The sequence below is a fragment of the Eptatretus burgeri genome, chromosome 8, assembly GCF_056783735.1.
Source record: "Eptatretus burgeri isolate ZD-2024b chromosome 8, Ebu_testis_v1, whole genome shotgun sequence".
Classification (NCBI taxonomy): Eukaryota; Metazoa; Chordata; class Myxini; order Myxiniformes; family Myxinidae; genus Eptatretus; species Eptatretus burgeri.
In genome coordinates this window covers 43,140,586-43,159,411 of record NC_140968.1, presented here as the reverse complement: position 1 = coordinate 43,159,411, position 18,826 = coordinate 43,140,586, and the positions used below count along the sequence as shown (strand labels likewise).

At 42.3% G+C, this 18,826-nt stretch overlaps 1 protein-coding gene and 1 long non-coding RNA gene across 23 annotated transcripts in view; one reads left to right on the top strand and one right to left on the bottom strand.

The window, feature by feature from the left end:
* Positions 1-18,826, top strand: part of LOC147021613 (cyclin-dependent kinase 14-like) — a 369,402-nt gene that overhangs the window by 119,695 nt on the left and 230,881 nt on the right. For all 20 annotated transcript variants that reach the window (XR_015060867.1, XM_085891773.1, XM_085891759.1 and 17 more), the window contains one exon: positions 1,152-1,272. Coding sequence is in view for 19 of the 20 variants with exons in the window: in XM_085891773.1 (XP_085747899.1) it covers positions 1,152-1,272 (121 nt within the window). In the remaining variant the exon portion in view is untranslated. The remainder of the gene's footprint in view (positions 1-1,151; positions 1,273-18,826) is intronic.
* Positions 1-18,826, bottom strand: part of LOC147021615 (uncharacterized) — a 147,032-nt gene that overhangs the window by 52,151 nt on the left and 76,055 nt on the right. The window lies entirely within an intron of this gene.

Sequence of the window (18,826 nt, the reverse complement as noted above, 5' to 3'; positions counted from 1 at the left end):
GCTATCCTGCCAGCCCATATGCTTCGTTTTTTTTTTGTTTAATCTAAAAAGTGTCACTCTTTTCATGTCTGATTTTCAAAATGTTTAAAATTATGGACCGGTGTCAAATTGTTATGCTACAAGCTTTCTTTCCAATTACCATATAGCTTGTACGAGAATCAGTTGTCTGACTGTATGTATGCTTATCCGAGTTAAAAGACAGATCACTGAGGCCAAATGTCAATCATCATAACGTGTTAATAACCTTTCTTGCCATGTATACAACTTTTGATTTCTGATTGCATCATTTCTGGAGGGCATGGCTTTGTTGATGCAGTGCCCCCCCCCCCCTGTTGGTTCAACGTTGGAGCATACTTTTCTGTATTTGGCCAGGGTTCCAGCGATAACTCGCCTTCTTTGTCGAAACAACACTGTGGGATCTTTAACGTCCACTGACTAATGGTAGCAGATGGGTCCTGAGTTTGGTTACACTTGTGTTTTGAGATACACAGCAGATTGAAAAGCAATATCTAAAGGGAATTTTCTCTCGCACTTTCCCGACAGCAATCATCAGTGGTTACCCTCCTGTAGAGCCATCCCAACAAAAGCGTACAACCTCTGTGCTACGTGGTGTGGTCTAAAGTTGCTCCCATGTTTCTGTATGAAATTTACAGGAAGTCTACCTGTTGCTTTTCAATCTTTTCCAACATTGTTAATCTATTTTTTTTTCGTGACATGAAAAAACAAACCCATTTCTCGGAAACAATCCTGAAATTTCATTCTCACTTTCACGTGCATTTTCAAACTGGTAAGTAGGTAGTTCTTGTTTAAATTTAGTTTTCTTATCTCAACAAGGAATGCCCAAGGAAGGTGGGGTTAAGCTCCCATCCGCGTGGGAACATGCAGTGTGGATCCAAGATGAAACAGTCCTGGCCACCTTTGAGCCTTAAGATTCATTTCTCAATGGCAGTGAAGTTTGAGTTTGTAATGACATTTTTGCAGGAATGGGATTGTCAATGTGGTCCTGAGTGACGCTGTTATTTACATTGCGGTATTTTCAGGTGTACTTCAGTACAATTATAGGCAGAGTTGTGGGGTGGGGAGATAAAGCCCTGCTCAGCATGTCTTTTGTTTGCTATGAATACCAACCGAATTTATCTTGTGTGAAGCAGGCTTAGCAAGATCCAAGTCTGTGCCAAGCCACACATATTCAAATGAAGTTGTTACCTTGTGGTACCGGCCGCCAGATGTTCTTTTTGGTTCGACAGACTACTCCACTTGCCTGGACATGTGGTAGGTAATTCTTCAGCAAGTTTGGTTAATAAACCGTCTTTCTCAAAATTATCCACTTAATGTTGCTTGTGTCCTCAGCATATAACACAGCGTAGATCACAAACAAGCACAGAGGGAGGAAGCATCGTAATCACCACTTGAAATGTCAGGAAATCGCTAGACTTCCTATGAAGGGATGGCATGGACACTCCATTGGTTTAATACAACACAAATGTTCAAAAAAAAGTCTACTAAGATCAACCAAGCTTATCAATCGATAAAGGAATAACACTCATTAATCTTTTGGACAGCATCGCTGAGCTACAAAGCTGGCCAACTCAAAATAGCCTGATTGAAATTCTTCTTGTTCTTCTTGTGTACCGCTCCTTCCCAATTCCATATCTAGGCGATGCATGACGCCATCGCCGGGCATCGAAGGAAGGGAGGACTCCGTTTTCACTCCTTTTTCTTGTTTGTTTGTTTGTTTGTTTGTCTGAGTAGCGTAGAAATGAAAAAAGTTATAACTCCACGCTATAATTCCACGGCGACCCTACGGCCTGTAAAAGATAGCCATATGGCGTAGGGCCACCTTGAGGCCACCGCAGAAACTCTGCGGCCGCCGCACGTTTCTGTCAATTCAGAAGGCGTACGGCCGCCGTATCCTCACCCTGGAGCAAATGTGACTTAGGCTTTAATTATTTAATTATTGTCTATTTATTCATTACTTATTTATTTTATTTCTCATCCTGGCAATATCTCAGGCACCTTTTGAGCGAGGAAGCTGATATTCGGACATGACAGTGACCAAGTGATTTGGCTATAAAGAATATTTTTGATTTACTGATTAATCAATTAATCAATTAATTGTTTTCTTTCTTGTTTGTCCGGGCAATATCTCGGCCATCCTTTGAGCTCGGAAGCTGAAATTTGGGGACAAAAGTGAAGATGTGCTTTGGCAAAAATGCTATTTTTTATTGTTTGATTAATCAATTAATTGCTTAATTACTTAATTATTATCGATTTATTAATTACTTTATTTGATTTCTCATTTTGGCAATATCTCAAGCATATTTTGAGCTAAGAAGGTGATATTTGGGCATGACAGTGACCAGGTGATTTGGCTATAAATGGTATTTTTGATTTATTGATTAATCAATTAATTGATGAATTATTCATTTTTTTGATTAATTACTTAATTTTCAAAAAGTTACACATTCAGATGAAACAGTGGTGGCTTAAGGTATGCTATTCGGCAATTGAATGAGAAATTAGTTATTTTATGATTATTATTTATTTATTTTAATTATGCAATTAATCAACTATTGTACACCACTCCCTTCAAATTTTGACTTCATGTGCTGCAAGGCGGCAATGCTGGGCGCCGAAGGTGCCCCGCGATGTCGTGCGCTGGAGGATTTGTTATTTATTTGGCATGGGGGTGGTTTACTTTGAATGTACCGCTACTTGTTTTTATTCTTTACAAACAGCCAATTTTAATTGGTTTTTATTTGAAGCTAAGGAATTGGTTTCAACACGAATCTACTGCATTTTGTAGTCCACTCGTAATTTTCACAACTTGAAAGGATTCCATGAAAAGTAGACATAATTGCTTAACTACATATAGTGATATAAAGGAAAACAAGTGGTTGTGAGACCAAGCTTGTCATTCATTCTGGTAGGTGTGGGGCAGCTGCTCCACAATTGTCCGAGAGCCAATCCCACCGAAATGGCTGTAGTTAACTGCATAAAATGATGTACAGTCCGACAGTAATGACAACAGAAAAACACTTTTAAACTCGAAGGGCACCCGGTAGAGTGCATGCCTCCGCCACATCATGCCTGATCCGCAAGAACATATCAGGCCCAATATATTTTTTAAATATCATGCTATAAAGTACTATATCGTTTTTGGCCCCATCTCTCAATGGTGAAGAATCACTTTAAAATTAAATAATTCTCATATCCAGATCCGGATTCGGATGTTCACCAAGATCGAATCAATTCGTCGTGGTCACACACCCAACTTGTCGACAACTTTTTGAGATATCATGCTGCATATAAATTTTGGTCCTGTTACTCAATGGTGAAAAATCACTTTAAAAATTCTCGTAGTTGGATGTGGATCCGGATCTTCACCAAAATATAATGAGTTCATCCTTGTCACAAACCCAGCCTGTCCATAAAACTTCAACCGGATCCGTCCACAATTTTTTGAGATATCTAAAAACACACACACACACATACACACACACACACACACACACACACACACACACACAACATAACCTCCTTCACCTTCGGTAGTGGAGGTAATAATTTTAGATCTAGGTGAGGCCTCATTAAATTTCTATACAGTGTTAACACTACCTCTTCTTAGTTATAATCTATACCCTGAAAATACAACTTAAAACCCTGTTAACTTTACATACAGCTGCATGGTGCTGCAGTCTGCTCCCCCCCCATCCTCCCTCTTCCCCACCGTATCTATTACCACCATCAGATCATTCTCCTGAGTCACACGCTCCAAGTCTGCCCCTTATATCATCGCTATTTTCATTATTCTTACCCAACCTCTGCACCATACATTTCCTTGTGTTGAACTGCATATGTCAATCTTTTACCCAGTCCACTAAATTACCTTGAATGTTCTCAATCTTATCCTCAACCGTACTTCCCTCGCCCCTCCCCAACCCTCTCTGAAATATACTTTACCTCCAAGCTTTGCGTCATCTGCAAATTTATAAAAGAGACTCTTAACCAGACAAATGAAATCGTTGATGGAAATTATGAATATTACTGATCTATTACTGATCTGGTCCTAGGACTGATCCCTGAGGTACCCTCACGACTTACATGCTCCCACTGACGGCCACTCTTTGCTTCCTTTCACCAATGATAAACCTTCCTTTCCGAGTTTCCAATCCAGTTAGCTCCCTAACCAGCCACAATGCAAATCATCATCTTTTTTGTGTTTTTGTATACCTTGTCGAGGCTCGTGTGAGAGCTAGCACACAACGCACAGCAAGGGGGGGGGGAGGGGGCATGAGACAAGAGGGACGGGAGAGGGAAGGACAAAACAGTGGGGAACAGAGACATTAGGAGATCAGTGGAAGGGAGAGGGATGGGATGGGGAACATGGGGAATACAAGATGGACATTACAGGGACTTTCAGGAAGAAAAGCAGGAAATTTGAAGTAGGTGGGTTGGGGGTGGATTAACGGGTGTAGACAAGGCCTTAGCTAACAACCTCCTCTCTTCCCTTACAATACGGCCATGTAAAAGCATCGTTCAAGTGTCTTGATATGCTTACAGTCCCGAATCTCTTTCCGTACAGAATCTTCTACATTAATTCCTCCTTAATGTCATATCTCTCTCGCTCTTGCTCTCTCTCTCTCTCTCTCTCTCTCTCTCTCTCTCTCTCTCTCTCTCTCTCTCTCTCTCTCTCTCTCTCTCTCTCTCTCTCTCTCTCTGTCTCTGTCTCTGTCTCTGTCTCTGTCTCTGTCTCTCTCTCTGTCTCTCTCCTCTCTCTCTCTCCTCTCTCTCTCTCCTCTGTCTCTCTCTCTCTCCTCTCTCTCTCTCTCTCTCTCTCCTCTCTCCTCTCTCCTCTCTCCTCTCTCCTCTCTCCTCTCTCCTCTCTCCTCTCTCCTCTCTCCTCTCTCCTCTCTCCTCTCTCTCTCTCCAATACTGTCTCTCTCTCCAATACTGTCTCTCTCTCCAATACTGTCTCTCTCTCCAATACTGTCTTTCATCCAGATTGCCTTTTGTTCTTTTATATCACACCCATGAACCCTGTAACATTGAATTCTCATCCTCCAGTTGCATTGTTCCCAAAGCCACGACTCGATTTTCGCAACTGAACTATGTTGTACCCCCTCACCATCGACCCTTCCTTCCAGATTTTCCATGTTCCCATTCAAGCTCCTGGTATTCGTAGAAAATATCTCCGACATTTCCCCTCCATTAACCATCTCCTGTTGCCCCAACCCTCCAACCACATCCTCAGCCCATAGTCTTAAAAAAAGTTTGAATTTCTTCAGAACCACTACCAATCTCGCCACCTAGCTTCTCTTGAGCACCCTGCTCGCTGTCTGCATATACATTATGACCATGTAAGGATCCACACGTAGTCACGAATCCAAACGCCTCCTTCCTTTTCTACCCCTCCAACCGCTGATTAACATCCGTCACTCCACAACAAAATCTGCACCGACTCCCAGCCTTGGTAGAATCCCTGAAAAGAAAAACACTTCACATCCCAAATTCTTTACATTCTCCCCTAAAAACTCATACTTCTTCACATTTCACATGTTCTGAATAGACCCTTTCCACATCACTATCTCTCCCCCCCCCCTCCCCACCCACACTTCCCCCACATACACCACCAACAATGTTTCCAGCCCACAACCCAACAAAACACCATCCAATATTCTATCAATATCTCCCACTCCGACCCATCTAAAAACACAAAACACTATTTTTGTATCCTTGTGACATCATGTAAGAGTCCACATATCCAATACCCAATTACGAACAAAAACTATGATCCTGACCACCTTCCCATCCCCATCCAACGCCCACCACCCCTCAAGGCCCAGTCACACCTTGACGTTTTAGCCATCAATGGCAACGTATTAAAATGTATGTAAAACGCTGGCTTACGTTGAACTTTTGATGTTTTTTTTTTTTAAAGATTCGGACGTATTCATAACAACTTGGTCGTATGCACAACATATTAGTAACGGACACAGAACGTTTCGTTGTGTTATAGATAACTTATACCAACGAATGCTGAACCTGTTGTCGGCGTTCACAACCTATGCCCAACGATAGTCTAACTTAGGCAAGCACGCTGCACGCATCGCCGACGATGACGTGGCGCAGGTTATGAAAAGGCTGCCGCACAACGATTCAAATCATAACCGCCGCAGAAATGGAAGTGTCAACATCGCAGTCACACCTTGGCGATCTTGCCAGCTTATGCCGACCTCTGAAAAATGCGTCTAAAACGTTGGCGCACGTCGAATACGGTATGGGTAAGTTTGGTATGCATGAATAGAACGCTAAAGGCCCGGTCACACCTTGACGTTTTAGCCAACGTATGCCGATTTTTGAATGTTTTTTTCTAAAACGCTGGCACACGTTGAATACGTTATGGGTAAGTTTTGATAACATTGAGAGCACGCTGAAAAACGCTGCCATACGTCGTTGTACGCTGGCTTTAAACGTTGTACTTTTTGGTTGTCCTCAAATTTTTTCATGCTTGAAATTTCACGACGTATGCCGGCGTATGACTCACACGTTCTGCTACGCTGGCCACAAGTTGTATGCACGGTCTGCGATCGTTGACAGACGTCAACACATGCTACTGGTAAGTTAATCATAAGTTGAGACACGCCGAGGTAATGTTTAGCGTACCCGAAACTTATTTCCAACCTATGATTAATGTGTTGTTGGCACGTTACGCGATCGTTGCCACACATCGATAGACGTTACTTTTAAGTTACTCATAGGCTGAAAGACGTCGGTATAATGGATCGTCCTTGCGTCAGCGTCCACGGCCACGGCCAGGACACTTATTTGCAGCATTCTTCAAACTTTTCTTCGGCATGACGAGGATGTTCACACTTCGATGTCGAGCTTGGCTATGATTCCAATTGTCCATCGGCAGCGTCTATTTAAAATAGTCGAGTTTGAGCGTTTTAACACGTTCAGAAGAAACGCTTCAAATTTCCAAACCCCAGCGTCAAAAAAAAAAACAAAAAAAAAAAAACAAAGGCGAGTGACAGCAATTTAAATCGTTCATTGTAAACAATGAAATAGCTGAGTGGTACCGTTTAAATGTCGTTGAGTGTAAAAAAAATCCAATTGTTGAGCGCAAGCGTCTACTTTCAATAGTGGAGATGCAGCCATTTAAATCGTTGAGTTTATCATTTAAATCGTTAAATCGTTAAACGCAAGGACGATCCATCATAACCCACACCCTCCCCCTCACACTCACCTACTACTGCCAACATGAACAAACTACTACTAATACTAATACTAATACTAATACTGATACTGATACTGTTACTGCTGACATGGACATCGACTCAAAAAGGACTCGAAAACACTGTTGGGTTCCCCTTTTATGAACACCATTTTTATATACCAATTCCCAAAACCGCTGGGAACACGTCTTTATATGGCAGTTGTAAGCTAGAAACACGATCATTTATTTTTTTTGTCGACCGGAAGACGTCATTGGAATACGTCTACATACGTCGATGTGTGTTGGGACTACGTACAGAATTGGTTCAAAGCACGTCAAACATAAGTTAGAAATAAGTTTCGCATAAAAAATACATTACCGCGACGTGTTTCGACTGATGAGTAGCTTATAAGTACCCTTTGTGGACGTGTGTAACCGTCCACATATTGTGTGTAAAACTTATCCCCATCGCATGCGGAACGTGTGTCATACGCCGAGTACGTCGTAAAATTTTGAACATGTTTAAAATTTCTTGACGTACTCTACTTACTACGACGTATGATAGCGTACTTTAGCGTTCTACTCACGTATACCAAACTTACTCATACCGTATTTGACGTGCCCCAACGTTTTAGACACATTTTTCTTAGGTCGGCATATGCTGGCAAGATCGCCAAGGTGTGACCGCGATGTTGTCACTTCCATTTCTACGGCAGTTATGATTCGAATCGTTGTGCGTCAGCCTTTTAATAGGCTATGTCACGACATCGTCGGCGATGCGTGCAACGCGCTATGCCTGAGTTAGACTATCGTTGGGCATCGGTTGTGTAGGCCGCCAACAGGTTCAGCATTCGTTGGTATAAGTTATCTATAACACAACGAAACGTTCTGTGACCGTTACCAATGCGTTATACATAAGACCAAGTCGCTATGAATACGTCCGAATCTTTAAAAAAAAACATCAAAAGTTCAACGTAAGCCAGCGTTTTAGATACATTTTAATACGTTGCCATCGCTGGCTAAAACGTCAAGGTGTGACCGGGCCTTAAAGTACGCTATCATACGTCGTAGAAGGTGGAGTACGTCTTGTAATTTTAAACATGTTGAAAATTTTATGACGTACTTGCCGTATGACATGCTCCGCATGCGATGGGAATAAGTTGTACGCACGATATGCGATCGTTGACACACGTCGACAAAAGTTACTTGTAAGGTGCTCATAAGTCGAAACACGTCAAGGTAATGGTTAGCGTCAGTGTTCCAGACTCCCGGTTTTTTTTTGTTTTTGTTTTCTTCGGTATGACGGTGTTCAGTGTACAGTGTGGTTATGATTTAAATCGTTGAGCGGCAGCCTATTAATTATATTATATTATAACCGCACGAGAAATCGAAGTGTCAAAATCACCATCATACCGAAGGAAGGAAGAAAAAAAAAATAAAACCAGGGAGTCTGGAACACTGACGCTAACCATTACCTTGATGTGTTTTGACTTATGAGCACCTTACAAGTAACGTGTGTCTGTGTGTCACCGATCGCGTAACGTGAGTACAACACGTTACTCATAGGTTAGAAATAAGTTTCGGGAACGCTAAACATTACCTCGACGTGTTTCGACTTATGAGTAACTTACAATAATGTGTGTCGACGTGTGTCAACGATCGCGTGACGTGCCTACAACTAATGGCCAGCGTTATGCGGAACGTGCGAGTCATACGCTGGCATAAGTCTTAAAATTTCAAGCATGGAAAATTTGAGGACAACCGAAAAGTACAACGTTTAAAGCCAGCGTACAACGACGTATGGCAGTGTTTTTCAGCGTGCTCTCAATGTTATCAAATCTTTCCCATAACGTATTCGACGTGTACCAGCGTTTTAGACAAATTTTCCAAAAATTGGCATAAGCTGGCTAAAACGTCAAGGTGTGACTGGGCCTTCACACATGCCCACCAGCCTTATTCTCTGCACTACCATCCTCTATTAATGACTCATTTGTTTTCCACTGATTGGGTGGATTATATCTCTCTCTCTCTCTCTCTCTCTCTCTCTCTCTCTCTCTCTCTCTCTCTCTCTCTCTCTCTCTCTCTCTCTCTCTCTCTCTCTCTCTCTCTCTCTCTCTCTCTCTCTCTCTCTCTCTCTCTCTCTCTCTCTCTCTCTCTCTCTCTCTCTCTCTCTCTCTCTCTCTCTCTCTCTCTCTCTCTCTCTCTCTCTCTCTCTCTCTCTCTCTCTCTCTCTCTCTCTCTCTCTCACTTGTACTCAGCAATTGCTGCGAGTCTGCCAAACACCCTTCAACACGAGTTACCTTCATCCCGCAGTGACGAGAATAGCCTGGTTTATCCTATTTACGTTGTCATGGTTCTGCAAATTTTAAAAACCTCATTCCACTCGTATGTTAAGGAACACACTCAATTGTACAAAGAGACGGAGGCAGAAAAGTTTGTTGAATTGAGGATAATAAGTCATTAAATGCAACATGTATCCTCTGACTGTAGAGGAAGCCCTTCTTTCATTGCTGCATCCTGGTACACACACACACACACACACACACACACACACACACACACACACACACACACATTAATGAATGTGCTCTGAAGGTTCCATGTGGCATCATATTCATGAGATTTCAAACAATGTCAGTGGCACCGAGGCAGTATGAGAACTTGACAGAGGGATGTGAGAGATTCTTTTAAAAAAGTGTCAAGATAGAGGTTATTTATCATTTGTTTTTGAGATGTTGAAGCTCATAAAAAAAGAAGAAACAATATCGTGTTCAAAGTTCAGGTTCCAGTTAACAATGCCTTTCAAATCCCATTGAATAAAGATCCGTATCGGCCTCAAACAATTGGTTTAAAACCGCCGTACACAGAGATAAGCTGAAATTGAAATAATATTCGAGAGCATGTAATTCAATTTGACACCTGATGTGGAATAGCCCAGTTTACTTCTTCGGCACTCAGTTGGACATGCAGTTAACAAAGAGGATTAGCCAGAAAGTAAATATCTGTGATAAGTATGAAATATTACATTCTGTAAGATTAGATGGTTGTTCTTTGTTTTGTTTTTTAAATACAGAGATGAGGCTCTTAGAAGTGCTGGAACACAGAATGGATCAGGACCAAACATGAAAGGAACAGCAGAAAGAGATGGGGGGGGGGAGACAACACCAGGGCTGAGGAACAAAATAAATGGAGACGGACAAACAAGGGATGTGGGTAGAGATGAGGGGTAGGAAAGAATGCAAGGGGTGAACAAGATGGATACAGAAGCAATTTTTTTTCGGGGGGAGGGGGGGTAGGGAGGGTGTGGTGAGGCTGTGAGAGATGGTTTGTTGCTGCTGAACAGCTGCCTTGAAAACTTGAAGGGAAGAATGAGATTGAAGAGAATGTGGAAGTTGGTTTCACAGGTGTGATAAAAGAGGAACGAATGAGTGGAGGTGAGCTTCCGTTGAGATGAAGGGATTCCTTTGAGAGCCACATGTTGGCTATGAGAGGGGAGGGAGTCGGTGAGCCATGTGTGGACTTGGTCTTGGATGCCATGGACAGAGTTTGGGGATCAACTCAAGATGCCGTACTGTATTGAAAGCTCAAGATATGTCAAGAGAGATGGCCTTGATCTCATGACTGACATTGATGGCCTCCAACCATTGTTGGGAGATTTGGAGCAGCATGTTCAACGACGAATGACCTGGTCTGAATCTGATTTGGTGATCTGGGATGAGGCAATTAGAGAAAAGGAAGGATTGCATATCAACTGCTGTGATGATGGATTCCATGACCTTGCTGATGATTGGAAGTAAGGTAATAGGTCCGTATTTAAGGGCGTCACTTTTTTGCACCTTTTTGCATCTGCTACCAAAAGTGGATGGCGACCCATTCAGGATTGTGTCCAATAGCCAAGGAGACTGCTTAGGCAGCACCAACACTCTGCACATAGTATGGTCCCAATGGATGGATGGATGGGAACCCCTTCCTTGGGATTCGGAGACGTCCTGTCTTCCTGTGGACCCACATTCATAAAGCCTCACAAACTCGCTGCATCATATTGGAGTCAATCTCCTGCTTTATGATGTTACTTTATCCATCCCAGTGCCACTGGGTGGCACCTCCACCCACTGCCATAGAATACCAGTTTTGTGAACTCGGTTTAGGCAGAAACTATCGTGATTGGGGGATACGTGACCACATGACCACAAGGCGCCATCTTGTTACCCATCTTTGCCGAGCCAAGCGCTAAATTGTGCGCATCTATGTGGAGTCTTCGTCTTATTTCCATTTCATCATTATAATTTTTCATTCTGAAGTCGGTTTTGTGGTGTAAAAGATGTCGTGCTAGTCAGCATGTGGCTGTTCCAATCGATCAGACAAAGGAAAGAAGATGCATCGTTTTGTTTCCCTCGTAATCGAGAAAGAAGGAAAATACGGGAAGCAAAAAATTGTCGTGCGGAATGGAGTGCCAACAACAAATTGTTTCTGTGTGCGGTGAATTGAGAATAATTCTGTTGCTGTTCAAACGATTCAAGCAGAATCAGAACTAAGAAGTAAGTAACTTAAATGGTAATCAATGTGCCATGAGAGAAAGGAAGAGAGGAGTCGGGCTCTTATAATTTCCTGTGAATACAGTTAGCTCGCAACAGCCGTGGTTATAACACCCACACCACACCACACCACACCCCTTTCATCAATCGATGCAAAAATTGAGTACATTTTCTCTTGTGGCCCCAGAACCAAACAAAAACCTATTTATAACAGCCCTCACTGCCCATGCAACTCCCATTCCCACTCTCTCCCCTCCCTCCAGAACATAATTGAAAGTAAATATCATTTTAAACTTACCCTGGGCATCGGCAAGCCCCAGGAATGACTTTCTTATTGGTGTTCAGAAGCACGAAGGTTTGGTTGGAATACATACGCATCTACGAACCTTCTGCCTTTCATGGATGCACATCGCCAGGGTTTTTTTTTTGCAATACAAACTGTAACATATCTCCTTTTTGGATGAGTTGATCAGGAAGTTCTCCAACTGTTTTGTTGTGCAGTGGCACACTCCTTTCTTGCAGCTATGCTTACAAGTACTTTCAACTTTAAAAAAGTTTTTTTTTAAGTCGTTTCACTCTGCAATCCTTATCTGGCAGGCATGAAATACGTCCAGGCTGCCCCGATTTACTTCGTTACCAGTGGGTTTCTGTGTATGCGCGCTGAGCAATCTGGGGCAGATTGCATCTTTTCTGAAGTCACATATTGGCGATCACATTTCAAGTAGAATCAGGGCAATCTCTTCACATATTCAGATGTTATGATCATATACTTTTGTAATGGGCAATCTCCTCTGTTATGAATGTAATACTAGTTGTCCAAATAATAAACTTGTCTGTATGCGCTGACATGCATATGTCATGTAACATTACATGTTATTGCATACTCGCAAATACAACCCATCGGTTCGTTGACAGTTATTAAAGGGAGAGAGAAGGTGGGAGGGGAGAGCAGAGAGCAGAGGGAGGGGGAGGGGAGAGAAAATGGAGGGGGGAAGGGAGAGAAGAGGGAGTGGGGGAAGGGAGAGGACGGGAGAAAGAGAGAGGGTAGAGGAGAGGACGGAAGGAGGGGAGGAGTGAGGATGGAGGGAATGGAGGGGAGGGGAAGCTAGGAAGGGGGGAAGGTGGGGAGAGCGGCGCCTCACCAAACGTTGTTATACACTGTGGGAGGGAGGGGTGCGAGGAGAGATAGAGGCAGGGACTTTTGGAGTCCTTTTATTACAAAAGTATAAAATATATGAATGTACAAATAACAAGTCAGAAAACGAAAGAGAGAAAAAGGATTAAAGTGAGAGAAAAAAACCCAACAAATGGTCATTTGAAATCTAAGAAAAGTAAAGCAGAAAAATAAATAGCAATAACTACAAAATCAAAACAGGTTACATCATTATAGGAATCATCTCAAACAAATAATACCAAATCATTTTCATGAACCTCGCAAACACCCTCCAAGCACCATTTTCCCACAAAATCATCAACAATATCCATTGTTTTGGAAAATTTAAATTCAAGTTTTAACCTTGCGGAAACAAGTGCACTAAAAAATGACATTGCATTGCATTGTTGAAGTGGTTTACCATTTCTCTTCTCCTTTCTCGATAGATATATAGCAAGCTTTGCTGTACCAACAAAAAAACATAGCAGTTCATACTTTTTGGCATGTTGGCATTCTTTTTTGAACCCAAAAATAAATTATCGAAAATTAAACGTGAAATTCATTTTGAGAGAAACAAAATTTAACCAATGAAATAATGGAAAAAGTCTTTCACAGTCAATAAAAAAATGAAACACGTCCTCGTTTACAGAACAAAATTGGCAGCATGCGGATATTGGGGCAAAGTTCCTGACATGTGTTACATGGGATAATCCAGTGGGCAAGGCGCCACTGGAGATCTCCCGTTCTTTTGGCAATTGGTTTACAATACATTGATTCCCATACAGGTTCAGAGGGAGGACCGGCAGGAAGTCGCCTCTTCGAATGTGACACTCCATTTCGTGGTGACACACCGATAATTTTCTTCAAACATGACTTGTACAGGTTCTTGCTGGTGGCAGTATGAAGTTCATTTGTCCCTGTGCCAACAGGGGGGAGATCTCTGGGAGAACACTCAAAGAGTAGCTTTGGGAAATGGGGTTCTTCAGGATGAACACGAGCGCCCGGAGTCCATAATAGTCGTAACTGATGATTTTTTTGGACAACCTTCCTCATGATTAGTCCAAGTGTCCTCTTGGATCGAATCCCTGTTGAAGTTGACATTTTCTCGTCTTCCACCCTACACCAGAGTTTGGCCGTAGGTGCCAGACTTTGTTTATGCCCGCTTCATTGAACCGCTGGCACAATTCACGACTCCTGAATATATCAGGAAAGAGAGGGTTAAAAAATTGCAGCTCAACTTCATACATCCTTGGGGAGTATGAGTCTCCTTTGCGACTCACAGATAGTCCTTTCCAGGCATTGAGAAGGCTCTGATAAATTAAGGGGAAAACTGATGTATCCACATCCTTGAGGTGTGTCAGGAATATTTCGATACCATAGCCAAAACTGCCCGCCTGTTGCAAAATGTGACAAGCCAAGGGGTGGTTTGGCAGGTGTTCAGCATATAGGAAGTGTTTAACGGAGGACAAGCGAAAAGCCATGATGCGGGACATCACATGGACTAGGTTTTGACCTCCGTCAGACAAAGTATGGCATATTACATTTGGCCGCAGCCAATGATGACCTCCCAAAAAAAAGTCCACCAATTTTGCCTGGATCGTGCCCAGCAGTACTTCTGGTGGTTGCAGGCAAATATATTTATGCCATGGAGCTGCAGCAACCAATTTATTGGCCACCAATATACGGCCTTTAAATGAGAGATGTGGCAGGGCTCTTCTCCCCCTGTTCAATTTCTTCCTTATTTCTTCAATCATGTCTTCCCAGTACTTTTTCATTAATTGTGTGGAACCCAGGAAAACACCAAGATATGCCACACCTTCTGTCGTCCATTCTAGGTTTTCCGGAAGTGGTGGTGGAGGTGTCACGACAGGAAGGCTATTTTTTAAGGTATGGCACCCACAGTGCCTTACTTTTCTTCCAATTAACTTTTAGGGAAGAAGCCAAGAAAAAAGTTCTCAGGGATTCTGTGAGGACAGCGATGTCTTGGTTGTTTATGATGATGACGCAGACATCATCAGCATAAGCAGGTATCTTCAACGAAGGACTCCTTGGAAAGCAATTTACACCAGAGATATTCTCCCTGAGAGAATAAAGTAGTAGTTCTATTGCCAACGCAAAGAGCAAGCCTGAAACTGGGCAACCCTGCCGCACCCCTCTCTGAACCTGTTTTGGGGAAATCAATTAATTGTTAACCTTCAGAATACTAAATATGTCAGTGTACAATAAAGCTATGAAAGCTCTGAAATTCACCCCAAATCCATATGCTTCGAGGATCCGCCACAAGAAAACATGATCAATACTATCAAAAGCTTTTCCAAGTCTAAAACGAATATACCAAAATCATTTCGATCAAAACATACACACATTAGATCCCGAACCAAGAAAATATTGTCATAAATGGAACGACCGGGGATGCAGAAAGTCTGATCAGGTCGGACAAGATTGCCAATGACTTTCTTCAGACGATTTGCCATCGCTTTTGAAAAGAGTTTATAGTCAGTAGACAGCAATGAGACCAGTTTTCCATCCGTCGGAGATCACCCGACTTTGGGAGGAGACTCACCACTGCTCTCTGGAGACTTGATGGCATTACCCCGGATCGCAAAGATTCATGGATTATGTTCAAGAGTTCCGGACCTACAAGGTCCCAAAATTCCCGATAGAATTCTGCAGGTATGCCATCAATTCCGGGTGCCTTTCCAGAGTTCATTTCACCCAGGGCTCGTTCTGGTTCTGCGAGGGTTAACGGCACCTCCAGCTCAAGACGCTGAGTCTCAGTCAGGGATGGGAGATGGGAGGTAAAGAGGTTCATCTTATCCTCATAAACATTTTTTTTGAGAATAGTTCTGAATAGAACTTTCTGATGGTATTTTTTAACCTCGTGATAATTTGTGATTACATTTTCACTGGGGTCCAAAACTGATAAAATAAGCCGAGATGGCTTGGTTTCAGCTTCAAGGTGGAAAAAGAATTTACTCGGGCAATCCGTTACTTTTAGATTTTGTATTCTGAGCCGAACTAATGACCCAGCAGCCTTTCCTGCAATAACTCTCTAAGCTGAGTCCTTTTTTTCTAGTAGCAATTTATAATTTGTCTCATTTTCTTGTTTTGCAAGTTTGTTCTCCAGCTTTAGAATTTGGGTTTCAAACTAGGCTAATGCGATTTGACTTTTATGAGTCTTGTATTAATTAAACTGTTGAGAAAACAACCGTATCTGGGTTTCTAGATTGTCCCACCAGACAATACTAGAATGGAAAATAAGGCTTTGTTTATGCTTGCGCTATCCAGAGATTGTGAAAAGCTTCATTTAAAAGTGGCATCATCCAGAGAACTCGTATTAAATTTCCAATAAGCACTTCTATGATGGAATTGGGGACAGGATAGACCCACAGTGACCATGTGGTGGTCAGAGAAGATGGAGGGGAAAATATTTGATGAGGCTACAACATTCTTTAAGCATGGCATGATGTACCAGCGGTCAAGCCTCGCTAAGAACACATGACGATTGGAGCATCGACACCATGTATACTGTTGATCAATTGGGTGCATCAAGCGCCATACATCATAGAAACCGGTGACGGAAAGAAAACGGGAGAAATCACCATGGGCTTCGGGATGTGGTTCCGGTGAGTTTCTGTCCAATTTTGGGCTCAAACGTACAATTAAAATCACCCCCTATGCAGATACACTGATTGATATCAAACAATTTTAAATGGTTTATCACTACAGAGAAGAAAGTTTTTCGGTCAGACATCTCACTTGGTGCATATACATTAAAAATGATAAAAAATTTAAGTGATTAATCACCAGTTCCAGGGAAACAAAACGGCCCTTTATCACCTCCTGAAAGAGGAAAGATTCAGCTGCGAGTCCTGGTTTTAACAAAAAAACAACTCCAGCTGATAGGGAAGACATGTTGCAAAAGAAACATTTACCTTTAAAAATGCTGCACCAGTCATGTTCAACCTTATGAGTGATGTGAGTTTCCTGTAAGAGGATCACATCAAATTGCTTCCGTTTAAATAAATTATTAACTTGGGTCTGGCGGATGTGGTTAGCACCACCACCACCATTTATATTAAGTGTTGCGAAAGTGAGCGTTTTCATCATTTGGTAGTAGTTTTTGTTTGATGCTGAGAATACTCAGCCTTTGCCTTTATCATTTTCTTTAGTCGAAGAAACTGTGATTTTGTAAGATTAAGTTCTTCGGAGTTTTTTTAGGACGTGTTTAGCAGTCTAAATAAAAGGAGCCAGATTGGGAAAGTGATCAATTATCACAACATTCCGTTGTCTTTAAGTTTCATTAGGAAACGAGAGAACGAGGTGTGGAGGGATTTGGGGCTGATCTGATATTGGCTGTGACAACAGAGTCATGTCCATCTCTTCATCTGATTCGGTTGAATCGGACATTGCTCCACCGGGGCAATGCTGGGAAAAATAGCTGGGTCAATATTCCCAGCTATTTTTGTTTTGGGAGCCGTTAATCCAGCATCTGGGTGGTCCTCAGAGTGTTGGGTTTGGGGAACATCAGCACACTGTCCACCATCTTTCTCGAAAACATTTAAATCTTTTCTTCCACACTCCTGTGGCTTCACATTTACACGTTCATTAACTAAATGGGTGTAATCATCTTGGGTTTGCTGGTTTCACGTGTTTGGATTGATAGTGTATCATTCTCGGATCCATTAACAGTTTTAATTACATCATCGACCTCATCCGTGCGAGTCATGGATGCACACTCTTTTACCGTTTGAAACTCATTGCACTTTTCGGGGGGGGGGGATCCGTTTCATTAGTTTCTTCAACATTCTGCGAAGGTATTCCAGCAGAAACCTGGATCGTATTTGCGGTGAAAGTCTCCATATCGAGCACAACCTTTTGAACAGCACCTGATGATTCATCGGGAGCTCTTCGTTTACTCGTAGCCGATTTCATGTCTGAATCCATGACCGCAGTTTGATAAGAAAGAGTGATGTCATTATTAGTTGAAACACTAGTTTCCTCCACATTAGGAAGGTTACTTGGTGGCGTTATGGTAACCTCTTTCTCATTAGGCACGTTAACTAGAAGAGGATCGATAATCTCCTTATACCCTGCGTACGTGCGATCTGTTTTACCACATCTTGTGCACGAGGCTTTGGGACAAAAGCATTTTAAATGTCCGAATGCTCTGCACTGGAAGCACTTTAAGGTAGCGGACGATGCGAAGATTTGATAATTAATGTCCTCAAAATTAATTTTAAACGAGATGTTGAGTCCCGTATCTTCCCCACGGTCTGGTAGGACCATATAAACCTGCCTTCAGAAACTCATTACATGTTTTACATGATCGTTCTGACAACCGAGAGGAATCGTAGACATTCTGGAAACCAATTTCCCATAACAGGAAAACACGGACAGGATCTTATCATGAGATATGAAAGGTGGAGCATTAGATATTACTACTCTTGTAGCGGGGGTTATCAACGGTGACGCCATGATAAAATGACCACTTTCCGTGGTAAGCCCCATACTCGTGACCTCATGGACGAGTGAAACGTCAGAAACAAAAACAACCACTTTCTGATTCATACGCGATGCGGCACGAATATATTCCCAATATATTCTACATATTTAATAGTCTCATCCCAACGAACATATTCCCAACACAATTATATTCCCCACCGCGAGGATAATATCCTCGACGGGAACTCCGACAGGAGGAACACACACAAACGCATGCTTCCTGGTTAATCCCTACGAGAGGGTGCATTCGCCATGACGGCAATATTATCACTCCCTTCTTCTCCGGTTCGGACAATAAGGTACCAAACCGAAATAAGTCAAAAGTAAAATAAATAACAAATGCATTATAAGCAAACAGGCTTACAAAGCGTCGTCAAAGCGGGTAGGCCGCACTCAGAGTAGGCCCGCTCTCAA